Below are 12994 nucleotides of genomic sequence, written 5' to 3' on the forward strand. Positions count from 1 at the left end.
CAGTGGAGGTAGAAATAGATGGGATATATTTTGGGAGAAAAAAACAAACAAACTCAGAGAACTCGGCGGTGGAGTGCATGTCTCTATGCAATGTTTGCAACTCTCAGCAGAAAGTTTGATAAAGATGGCTCTAGTTTCCCAAGGCATTCAGAACTAACTGAAATATAGCAAATGTATACTGACCACCTACCATACATCAAATGCTGTGCTAGGAATTTAGAAAGGAAAATTTAGGAAAAGAGAACAAGTTTCCTTCCTTCAAGGAACTCACAATCCAATAGAAACAATACATATGAAAATAAATAAATTATAGCAGTGTGATCATTGTAACTACCAGCAGAATTATCTGCAGGGCCCAGGAGGTGATGACATCACGGTAAGGATTCAAACGTAGGAAGAATATGAATTCTAACATAAGGAGCAGGGAGAAGGCATTCCAGGCACCATAACATGTGCAAAGTTATGGGGGTGTGCAACTTTAGGGTGTGGTGAGGAATTACCAATAATATAAGGCACAGAAGCTAAATTTAGAGAGTGACGCATAGCTGGCAAACGAAGTCATTTTTAGGCCAGGTCAAGATGCTCCATTTTGTTTCTATAGGCTAAGGTTTCCCTGGGTCTGTTCTTACCACTGATGGTACACAAAATTGTTTAGTGGTATACAAACAAGCGTATATTAGTTAAACAGTTACTTATGTATTTTAATGTGCGTTATATAATATAAAATTAGTATATCAAAGCTACAGTGTAAAGTTTCCTTTCAAAATAAATTTATTCATGTTAGATAAGTCAATTTAAAGAAAAAAGGCAAGTAAATCATACAGTAGATGGACCAATCTGGGATAAATCATGGAAGTGCAAGATGAGTGGTCAAAGTTGCGGGCTCCTCTCGTGTCAGCGGGGGAGACTCACTGAAGGCGTTTCAGCAGGGAAATTCATACATGCAGATGGTAGGATCCGTCCCACAGCCAAGAGGAGGATGAAACTCATTCTGGTGAAACCGATTAAGAGTTTCGTCTGTGGTTTACCGTGGCCATAAAATGTGTGCTGGGACTGAAAGAGTGGAGGTGTGAGCAAAGTAAGGAACTTTGCAGGAGGTAAAAATCAAGTGCACTTGGTAATTGAAGAATCAGCATGAGGAAGCAAAAGGACCCGCAAGACTCAGGTTCCTGGCATGAAGGTCTGAGTACTTCGGCCACCAGCCACTCCTACGAGCCCCTGAAATTTGTCAAACAGTGTACATTTTAATTAGGTGCATTCTTCATTGTGTTCCAAAGTGGAAGTTGTGTCTGATTCCAAGTGAAGTGGGGATTTGGAAGTTGTCCAGTTGGTTTTTGATAGCACATAAAGCCAGTTTTGGAACTCGAGGATTTGATTGTGTTTGAGTATGATCAGATCTCTCTTCACTTGGTCCAATAGAGCTTGAAAACCACCAGCCTCTCTTCCTTGATCAATACCAGTTCGATGTGTATCAATCCATCAGGCCAATGGGGTAATTCATGAATGAATTAGTAACACTGATCATAAAATCTCCAGACAGCTTTGAAGTGTGCCTTTGTTGTTCTCAACCCTCCTTTAACTAAATTTTTTCTGCATAAAGATTAATTTCCATCAACAGAAGAGCAATTCGGGGAGGGGGATGTGTGTAGGGAGGACTTTCTATGCCGACTTGAAACTTCCTTTCTGTAACGTAACTACATTTGCCGGAATCACAGCAAAAGCAAACAAGGTTTGCTTTGTTTACTAAAGGTTTTCCTGAAAGAGACTTGACAAGAGGTGAAAGAGTTGGAGTTGTGAGATTTAGCACGCTTTTTTTTCTCTCCTGTGCAACAGCTTTCAGGAGTTTCCCTACCTGTAAGACGTTTAGCACATAAACAAATTAAGGTACAATGTAACATGTTCCCAGGTGTTCCCTGGAATCAGTCAAGGTTCTAAGTCAAGTCTGATGGTGGGCCACAATTCCTCCTATCAGCCAAAATAAACCCTGCTTGCTGCTCTTCCTTATCGTCAACCACACAGCTCCAGAGTCTGCTATCTGTTCCTGAGCCCCGTGAATCTCCTTGTTTGTGAGCACCCAGCTTCATGGTGAAGCGAATTAAACAGTTCACTAGCTCAAGCATTAATGCATCTCTGGTCTTTCTGCTTTCCTTCAGGTATTTATGGGCCATCGGTAAGAATGTCTGGAAGAGATGGAAGAAAAGATTTTTTGTCTTAGTGCAGGTAACTCTTCAACTCTAATATCAGTCTTAAGAGCCATTATTTTTAAAGGTTCGATAGGATTAATTAATGTTTTTGATATAATTTACCTTAAGTGCACAAAGCTCAAGTGTTTAACTCAGTGAATCTCCATATATTATATATGCATGCAACCACCGTTCAGAGGGATACAGAACATTTCCAGTACCCAGAGCACTCCCTTCTGCTGTTTTTCCTTTTTACATCACTTTCAGGTTCTAAAAAGTAATGCATGCTCATTATTTTTTAATTCTAACAATACAGAAATATATATGAAATGTGGGAGCAGTAAACTCCCACCCCTGCCAGCGATGCAGGAACCCAGGGAGGGAGCAAGTGTGTGCCTGATTAGGGCAATAGGGACACTAACATTATTTTAGAAGAATCTGCTGTTTCTAAAAGCACTAAGGTAGTCATTATGAGAAAAGCCAGAATTTAGTTGGACTTTTTCCATCTTTTTCATTGTTTAATAAGTTTGATTTTGAATCCCCTGTGGAAGAACATTCCAGTCTTCTTGATGTCTGAGGCTTCCAGACCCCCTATAATTATGTTTAACCATCTAAATATATCTTTCCACATAGGCTTTTTTTAAATAATCAAACTCTTCATGTTGTTCATCAACTTGCTTTTTTGTTTTTGAACACAGTCATTGTAGACATTGTTTCATGAATGCACATATAGCTCAGATTCTAATACCTGTGGAATTTTCCTTTTTGAGGTACTTTGGGCTTCCCCAGCTGGGACTGTTATTAACCATGCAGCAGGGTACATCTCTGTGTATAAAGATGCAGGTGTAGATATAGATACTGATGTTAATAATACATCAGTAATATATAAATAATATTATTGCCCTCTTCAGTGTATCTTTAAGAAAAAAAGATTCCAGAAATAGTAATGCATGTCCTTGAAAATCTCCACGCCCCCCCCCCCTCCTTTTTTGGTTTGTTTGCTTTTTGCATCAGGATTTTTCAGTTTAAAAAGGAATTTGTCATTGCCTTTTTTTAATTTGCAAGCTCCACCAGAGCATGTGAACTATAATTCAATTCGCCAAAAGTTAATTTATTCTGTACTCTGAAAGATGTCACAAAGTGAGTCAACTTGTAATTTAGTGACTAAAGGTGTTTACTGGGTTATTGTGTTGGCTCTGAGCATTGACTAGTATTTTGAGCACTACCGATTCTGAAATCTCACAATAAAAGCAGCTACCTCTTAGTCTAAATGGCCTTGAAAGTTCCACCAACCCTGAGCTTCTAAGGCTAGACCTTCTATGGATCTACTCAAGCGTCTACTGTGTCTCTAAGGCAAACAGCATCTGTCTGGCTAGAAGCAAGAGGTAATCTTTGCTTTCATGATCACTATGGGGTGCAACAAAACCTTAAAATAAATTAACCAAAGGAAAACTTTGGAATTATTCCCAACCATCCAAATAAGCCACAGCTAAGTGATGGAAGACATTTCATCCTGAGATATATTTCCTCAGAATATCAGCTAACCAACATTTATTGAGTACCTATTTTGTGAAGGATACATTGATAGGTCATAGAGAAGAACTGGGAGACCTGGTCTCTCACTTCCAGAAGAGTATCTCTTACAGTTCTTTATAGGCAAATAGCAGAAACAGACTCAAGGTAAGTAAGGTTTAAAAAAAAGTGTATTGGAAGGCTCTTGTGGTAGTTCATAGGATTGGTGATAAAAGCTAGTACCCAGGGCTTCCCTGGTGGCGCAGTGGTTGAGAGTCTGCCTGCCAATGCAGGGGACACGGGTTCGAGCCCTGGTCTGGGAAGATCCCACGTGCCGTGGAGCAGCTGGGCCCGTGAGCCACAATTACTGAGCCTGTGCGTCTGGAGCCTGTGCTCCACAACAAGAGAGGCCGCGATAGTGAGAGGCCCGCGCACCGCGATGAAGAGTGGTCCCCACTTGCCACAACTAGAGAAAGCCCTCGCACAGAAACGAAGACCCAACACAGCCATAAAATAAAATAAATAAACAAATACTTTAAAAAAAAAAAAAAAAAAAAAAAAGCTAGTACCCAGAGTAGTTCCAGAAATCCAGGTGGTGGGAACCATGGCCAGTGTCATTGACATGGCTGTAAGACAAAATCAGCTCTGACCGTTTTCTATCTTTGTGTCTCCACTTGAGGACCAAATCTGAGAGAGGGAATTGGATTGGTCCAGCTTGTGTCACACCAGCTTTTCAGAGGGGCAGACCATGGTGCTTTGATTCACAGTGCCACTGAGCTGTCTCCAGTGCAAAATCAGCATGCCATTACCAGAAAAAGAAATGGATGCTGAGCAGGCAAAAACAGCTGATATCTACCCTAAAGAGAGCATGTAAGTGAAGAGACAAGACACATTAAAAAAAAATACCTAGGAATAAACCTACCTAAGGGGACAAAAGACCTGTATGCAGAAAACTACAAGACACTGAAGAAAGAAATTAAAGATGATACAAACAGATGGAGAGATATACCATGTTCCTGGATTGGAAGAATCAGCATTGTGAAAATGACTATACTACCCAAAACAATCTACAGATTCAGTGCAATCCCTATCAAACTACCAATGACATTTTTCACAGAACTAGAACAAAAAATTTCACAATTTGTATGGAAACACAAAAGACCCCGAATAGCCAAAGCAAGCTTGAGAAAGAAAAACGGAGCTGGAGGAATCAGGCTCCCGGACTTCACACTATACTACAAAGCTACAGTAATCAAGACAGTATGGTACTGGCACAAAAACAGAAATAGAGATCAATGGAACAGGATAGAAAGCCCAGAGATAAACCCACGCACATATGGTCACCTTATTTTTGATAAAGGAGGCAAGAATATACAATGGAGAAAAGACAGCCTCTTCAATAAGTGGTGCTGGGAAAACTGGACAGCTACATTTAAAAGAATGAAATTAGAACACTCCCTAACACCATACACAAAAAAAAAACTCTAAATGAATTAAAGACCTAAATGTAAGGCCAGACACTATCAAACTCTTAGAGGAAAACATAGGCAGAACACTCTATGACATAAATCACAGCAAGATCCTTTTTGACCCACCTCCTAGAGAAATGGAAATAAAAACAAAAATAAACAAATGGGACCTAATGAAACTTAAAAGCTTTTGCACAGCAAAGGAAACCATAAACAAGACCAAAAGACAACCCTCAGAATGGGAGAAAATATTTGCAAATGAAGCAACTGACAAGGGATTAATCTCCACAATTTACAAGCAGCTCCTGCAGCTCAATATCAAAAAAACAAACAACCCAATCCAAAAATGGGCAGAAGACCTAAATAGACATTTCTCCAAAGAAGATATACAGATTGCCAACAAACACATGAAAGGATGCTCAACATCACTAATCATTAGTGAAATGCAAATCAAAAGTACAATGAGGTATCACCTCACACCAGTCAGAATGGCCATCATCAAAAAATCTACAAACAGTAAATGCTGGAGAGGGTGTGGAGAAAAGGGAACCCTCTTGCACTGTTGGTGGGAATGTAAATTGATACAGCCACTATGGAGAACAGTATGGAGGTTCCTTAAAAAACTAAAAATAGAACTACCATACGACCCAGCAATCCCACTACTGGGCATATACCCTGAGAAAACCATAATTCAAAAAGACACATGCACCCCGATGTTCATTGCAGCTCTATTTACAATAGCCAGGACATGGAAACAACCTAAATGTCCACTGACAGATGAATGGATACAGAAGATGTGGCACATATATACAATGGAATATTACTCAGCCATAAAAAAAATGAAATTGAGTTACTTGTAGTGAGGTGGATGGACCTAGAGACTGTCATACAGAGTGAAGTAAGCCAGAAAGAGAAAAAGAAATACTGTATGCTAACACATACATATGGAATCTAAAATAATAATAATAATAATAATGGTTATGAAGAACCTAGGGGCAGGATGAGAATAAAGACACAGACCTACTAGACAATGGACTTGAGGACATGGGGAGGGGGAAGGATAAGCTGGGACAAAGAGAGTGGCATGGACATATATACACTACCAAATGTAAAATCGATAGCTAGTGGGAAGCAGCCACATAGCACAGGGAGATCAGCTCGATGCTTTGTGACCACCTAGAGGGGTGGGATAGGGAGGGTGGGAGGGAGGGAGACGCAAGAGGGAAGAGATATGGGGATATATGTATATGTATAGCTGATTGACTTTGTTATAAAGCAGAAACTAACACACCATTGTAAAGCAGTTATACTCCAATAAAGATGTTAAAAAGGAAAAAAAAAGATTTAAGATGAAGATTTCAGACGCTGGAATAAAAAAAAAAAGATACATCAAAAGAGGCAGCGCTGGATTATGGGTGATTCTCCCCTTTGCATGCTTCTCACCTGGCAGAGCAGCCTCCCTTAGAATCACTTGTGGTCTGGCATCCCTCAGTAGACCATGTGCTATTTCAGGGTCAGTTCTGTTTCCAATTCATCTAGCTGTGCTTCCCTCTTTACCCCCCCCCCACCGCCCCCCACACACACACACAAAAACACATCCTCCAGCTCAGTGTCTGGCATGGCCATTCAGGAAGCATTTAGTGGAATAGTGGAAGAAAGAAGGAAAAGGAAGAGAGAGAAAAAGAGCCCAGGCAATGCTTCAAGTGGTTCTGAGAAAGGAAAGATTGTGTGACCTAGAGAGTGGCTGGTGACACCTTCCAAGAGGAAGTGGGGTAAGTGGCCTTGTCATGTAATATGGAGTCTCTCCTCCCACTGAGGTAGCCAGTTACTGGACACAAGACTTTTCTCTGACAATATTTGAAATGATGAAGTACTTAGGAGATGTCGCTGACCTCTTACTTTGGGAGAGATTTTAGGGGAGAAAAAAACTCTTCAGAAAAAAAAAGAGGAATTGTGCTGAGAATATTAGTGAAGCCATGTCTATACAATATATACTGAACCCAAAAGAAGAGAATGATTGTTCTAGGCCGTGTGACTGGAACACAGACGTTTTAGGGCCTTCACACTGAGCCTTCTACCAAGAGAAGATAAGAAGCACTCAGTAGCTACGAAGCAAGCTATGTGCTCACTTCTGAAAATCAGAAAAGGGCATCCAAAGCCTGTATAAAGCTCGGCATTTTTCCTGCAAGGATTTCATGAGAGGTTTCATGTACATGTGATTCTCACTATCTTTAAAGAGCCCTTGAGGTACACTGGGGACATGCATCCCCCAAATTAAACCTTGTGTTTCAGCCTAAATCCAAAGTCTCCATTAACACCTTCTGTGGCCTGCAGAGGTGATATGACAGCCCCACCATCACAAAGGTAATGGGGGAGCCAGGAAGAAAATTCAGATCTTCTGTTTCCATTTTTGTCCTGTTCACTACAACAATGTCTACAAGCAATTTTGGTGGCCTACCTAGAAAATACTGCATCACTTTTAGATGCTTCTCAATTTTTCATCTCTGCTGTTTAAGTGATCACACTTACAGGCACTCTATCAAAATGATAAAGAACAACTTAAGCCCTTTGAAACAACCCCAATGCCAACAGAGTTGCAGGAGAGAAGTTCAAGGCCCTCAGTCCTGGCCCAATTCAGGGAAAGCAAAAATATCCCCAGTTGCTTGAAGAGAAAGATGGCAACTCAAGCAGTGACCATAGGTGCCCAGCAGCTGCATGCAGTGTTGAATCCAGTCTTAAGTACAAATGATTTTCAGTTTCTTTTAGCCACCACACCCTTCCACTGAAACGCAAAATGCAAAAGTGAAAACAGGAGAACCAGGCTGGTCAAATGTGGGGAAGGGTGAGGGAGCTGGGGAAGAAAGCAGATTCTCCCCATCCTGCCCCCAACCCCCCAGCAGCCTCAGAGGAATCTCTGTGGGACAGTGTGAAACCACCACAAAGGAGGCACATCTACCCAACTGACTTACTGAATGTGCCTTTCCATTCAGGCGCTGGGTCTCATGGAGTGTTTTTTATAGAGAGCTGGTAACACATAATTTCCAACATGATTATGAATTCCATTAGATTTAATACAAGGAAAATTGTTTGAAAAGCCTAAGGAGAACACATCCAACACCAGTCTCCTCAAAGTTCATCTCCCCTCCCACCCCGGCTGTCTGTCTGTCTGTCTGTCTGTCTGTCTGTCTGTCTCTCTCTCTGTCTCTCTCTCTCTCACACACACACACACACACAGAGTCTACATTTCTGTCTATAATGCAAAACTATTAAATTCTCTCTTAGGGAGATTTCCTTTTAGAGCTACTAACCTTGGGGAACCAAAGATAGGTTATAAATGGGCTTCCTACTAACCAGGGACAAAGGCCACCCTTAGAGGGGTGTTGAGCCAAAGCAGCAATTCCCATGTTTAAGGATTGAGGCTAAAATGATGATGGATGTGGCTGGAGTCTGCCCTACCAGCTCTGAAGGGAATGAAGCAGTTGCAGGGTGTTTCTGTGCCAGAGACTTCAGTGTTCCTACACAGTGTTCTCCAAGTATGGCCCTGACTGCCTGCACTGGGTGTTTTTTAAAATGCAGAGGGACTTCCCTGGCGGTCCAGTGGTTAAGACTCCGTGCTCCCAACGCAGGGGGCACGGGTTTGACCCCTGGTCGGGGAGCTAAGATCCCACATGCCGTAGGGCGCAGCCTAAAAATAACTAACTAAATAAATAGAATGCAGATCCTAAGGACCATCCAGAAGCGTCTGATGCACAGAAGACTCTGAGATGGAGCTCAGGAATCTGTATGCTTCACAAGCAGCCCAGGAGATACTGATGCAGGGGGTCCAGTGACCACCTTTGGAGAAACACTGCCTCGGAGGTCATTGTCCCTTTTAAACTGAAGTCTCCCATTCCTTTTCGACCACACTCTCTCAGAGTTTATGTTCTCCAAGGAACTGAGCATCAGAGTAGCTAAACAGATGATTATGTGCAAATGGCATGACAAAGCCTCTCAGCCGTGTTCCTTGAAATCCCAGTATATGCCCTGTGAACATGGCTGCAGACCCTAACACAAGGATTAAGGAGAAATGGGTCCCCAGCACCCTGAGTCAAGACATTGCTGGGTAAACTCATTCTAAACCTCAGGGGCCGTGGTAAGGAGCAAATATGTTGATTACCGTTATTAGGAACGGCGACCAAACCAATGTTAATGATGAAGGTGCCAATTCCACGAGCTCCACCCTGAGCTCCCCACCTTGGGTGTGGGAGGGGAGGAGTGGAAGAAGCCAACTCATCATCCAGACCAGGTTAGAAAGCCTCACCTCTATCATCTTTTTATTCTAAAATATTTTTCTCCTATGCCCCAAAGATTTCTGTACTGTGCTAAGAACAAGTCTTATCCCTATTTCGCACTGGAGGAAACTGAGACTGAGGATGGTTAAATGACTTGCCCAAGGTCAATGGCTCATAGGCAGCCTGTGTGAAACCTAACATAGGTCTTCTGATTCCAGGTGTCTTCCAGGACACCAAGCACTGAGATGGCACTGTGCTCAAGGAGGTTTATACAATGTCCTAGATACAGTGTCCTAGAACTCACACACCTTGCATCAGTTAGAGACAATGTGGTCCCCAAATCATAACCTGTTTCGGATTCCCTAGAGATAATATAATGCACCCAAATTCTGACCGTTCCAGTTTTCAAAAAAATCTAAATCTGAATGAGATCAAATATTGTCTGATAATATAAAACACCCTATAATACAACAGTTGTCACCCAGAAAAAATATTAACTATGAAAGTGAATTGCAAGACATATAATGAATGGTTTATAGGCGAATGATTTATAACTGAATGAATGTTCATTCTTCCCACTCAACTTCACAATTGCCCTAAAGGGCATTTGCATTTATATTCTGTTTGTAAATGACAACAATCAACCCGAATTAACTTAAGTTTTAGAAGAGGAAGAATTATATTGGTTAGTTAATTAAATTACTAATTAACTAAAGAGTTTGCTGGCATGGCTAGGTCCAGAGCTTAAACAAAGTCATCAAGACTCAGTCTCTCTCTCTCTACCATCTGTTGACTGTGCTTTCCTCTAAGCCGACTTCCCCCCTCAGGCACGCTCTCTCCATGCAGCAGACTCCGGAAGGTCAGGGCTTAAAACAGTTTAGCAGCTCCCAGACCCTTGCTATTCCCTCACACTTCAAGCTCTCTAGAAAATCTGAGGCTCCCTCCAACCTTGCAATAATTAGAAATATTCAAAAACAAATCATTTCTTCCCTCCTCCTTTTTTTCCTAAAATAAGTTGCCAAATTCCAGATTAAAATGGTCCTAATAAACCAATTCGAGTTTTTCTGAGCCCCAAGTTTGTCTGGAACAACTTCAACAGTATCACCAGAAGGGGGCAGCAACATACAGTGCTCCAAGAAGCAAGGACCTGAAATAGAAAAAGGAAAAGTCAGAAAGCCCCAAGCATGTAATAATAGTAAATGCCTGAATCTTGAAATAACAGCCTTCTGTTGTGATATTTCTCTGATCTCAAGTAAGTGTCTGCAACCGTCTATTTGGCTAATCATCATATTAACGAACTATATCATCTCCATGTTGCCAGAGAGGTAAAAAATCATTGCAGAACTGTTCCAGCAATATCTGTGTTCACTATCATGCCAGGAGATGTGGGGTATAGGTTGTCCGTGGGATCAGTAGTGGATTGGAGTAACAGATGTAAATTTGGGAGGGAGAAAACCTCTTTATTGGATGGTACATACTCATTTTTCTAGAACCAATCAGACTCAATTAGTGAATGCCCGTTACATGGTAGATTTTGCTCATGGCAAGGTGAATATAACCAAGGTATATGACTCCCTAGGCATGCCTTCAAAGGATTTATAATCTAGTAAGCAAATACACCTACTCAGCTACTTTGTATTAGGACGTTAGTGCCAAATGCATGGAAACTGCCTACGTAAATGCATAAATTGAGTATTTGCTAGGTGAGTGTCACACACTGTGTGAAAAGCCCTTCACTGCTCGATTAATCCTCCAGCCACAATAAGACACAGGTAAAATACAGATGAAGACTCTGAGTTATATATATGACAGCTTCTGAGAGCTGGGATGGGGCCCCAGGCCTATGTGACCCCATCCAAAGCCTGCACTCTTAAATCCTCCTTTTTAGAAGAGGATGTTATTCGTTGTTCTGCTTATTACAAAGCATAATACATGTCCACTTATGAACATACTCTTAGTGGCTTTGTGTTTCCCTTGAAGCCCATCAAGACCTTGCAATATAAGGAACAGATTCTGCAAACTATATGCGTGATCAAGAAACCCACGTCGGGCAGAAAGTTTTCATCAGGAACCAACAGAGGGCAGCAATAGATAAATCAACCAGTAAAACGTTCTCCCGTGGACTCCCTTTATCTTGCCACTGGGACCTTCAGGCTGAGGACTGTGGGAGATGTGTGCAGGCTTTGAGAGCGCCAATTTCTTACCATTAAAAAAAAAAAGAAAAATCAGACCCATGGAGAAGGAGATAAAAAATGTCCCCTGCCGGGATCAAAGTTCACTTAGTAAATGTCTGTTTTAATAAAGGGAACTAAGAGATGAGGGATGTGGCACTCCTTCACTAAGACATTTGACATCCGTGGATGGTAAATATGCCCCTGAGCTTTTAGCCCAAAGCCTGAAGGAGGCTTGCTCTCCCCCGGGCTCCTTGCAGACAAGCCAGATGTAGAAATGCTAAGTATCTGCGCTGGGTCTGGATGCACCGAGGCGACAGGGACCTGAAGGCTGGCCTGCAGCTGCAGAGCCCGCGCCCAGCACTGACGTGGGCGGATGCCCGTGTGGGTCGTGAGGGCCACACCAGTGACAACAGCCGTGCCGTCCGGGGCTGAGGATGGCTCTCCCATGACTGGCACCTAGAGATCAAGCATTCATTGCTTGTGACAGCATGTCACTCCTGCGCTTGTCTGAGATGAAGGGAAGACTTTTCAAAGTGACCAAAAGCACTCCTTCAGTGGGATGGGGGAGGGAGGGATGAGACATGCGACTCAGTGCTGAGAATTGGCCTGCAAAAAGTAAAATACTAAAAGAAAGGGAGGGCATAAATAAATAAAAGTCTAGTCCCCAATTTCTGACCGAAAGGCCTGTGTCAAGTCTGAGAGCTTGACAATCTCAGCCAGAGCCAGGGCCATAGTCATATTAGGTAAAAGCTAAAAAATTGCTGCTATGCGACCAGTTTTGACCTACCCAAATGTCAATTTCATGTAGCTTAGCCCAATTAAAATAGCAGCAATAATGATAATAGCTAACTTTTGTCAAGCACTTCCTAAGCATCAGGGAAAGATTCTAAATGCATTCTACTTATGAACTCATTCAATCCGCACAATAAGCCAGTGAGAAGGGTAGGTTCGCAGATTATATCCATCTACAGATGAGGTAACAGGACCAGAGAAGCCTTTTAACTTGCTCCAAGTCACACAGCCAGGAGGTGGAAAAACTCAATTTGAACCCAGCTCCTGAGTGCAGGGCCTCAGGAGAAAGGACAGGCTTGAACAGGGAGGGGTTTTTTTCAAGGAAAATGGGCTCTAGGGAACCAACCTCACAATCTGTGCTTTTCTTTTTTAGGTGAGTCAGTACACGTTTGCCATGTGCAGTTACCGGGAGAAAAAAGCAGAGCCTCAGGAACTTCTCCAACTGGATGGCTACACTGTGGATTACACGGACCCCCAGCCAGGTACCCGCCCACCCTCTAGGCTGTGAACCCATAAAAATCTCCCCCTTCCCAAATGAGCATTCAACTAGCATTTTCTGGGCACTTCCTCCCTGTTGGACACTAAGCCAAGTT

General features: G+C 42.3%; 1 protein-coding gene across 14 annotated transcripts in view; it reads left to right on the forward strand.

The window, feature by feature from the left end:
• CADPS (calcium dependent secretion activator) overlaps positions 1 to 12994 on the forward strand; it is a 482411-nt gene that overhangs the window by 301480 nt on the left and 167937 nt on the right. For all 14 annotated transcript variants that reach the window (XM_057554533.1, XM_057554534.1, XM_057554535.1 and 11 more), the window contains exons 9-10: positions 2154 to 2220; positions 12775 to 12883. In XM_057554533.1, the coding sequence (XP_057410516.1) occupies positions 2154 to 2220; positions 12775 to 12883 (176 nt within the window). The remainder of the gene's footprint in view (positions 1 to 2153; positions 2221 to 12774; positions 12884 to 12994) is intronic.

Source organism: Balaenoptera acutorostrata, chromosome 10 (genome assembly GCF_949987535.1).
Source record: "Balaenoptera acutorostrata chromosome 10, mBalAcu1.1, whole genome shotgun sequence".
Taxonomy (NCBI): domain Eukaryota; kingdom Metazoa; phylum Chordata; class Mammalia; order Artiodactyla; family Balaenopteridae; genus Balaenoptera; species Balaenoptera acutorostrata.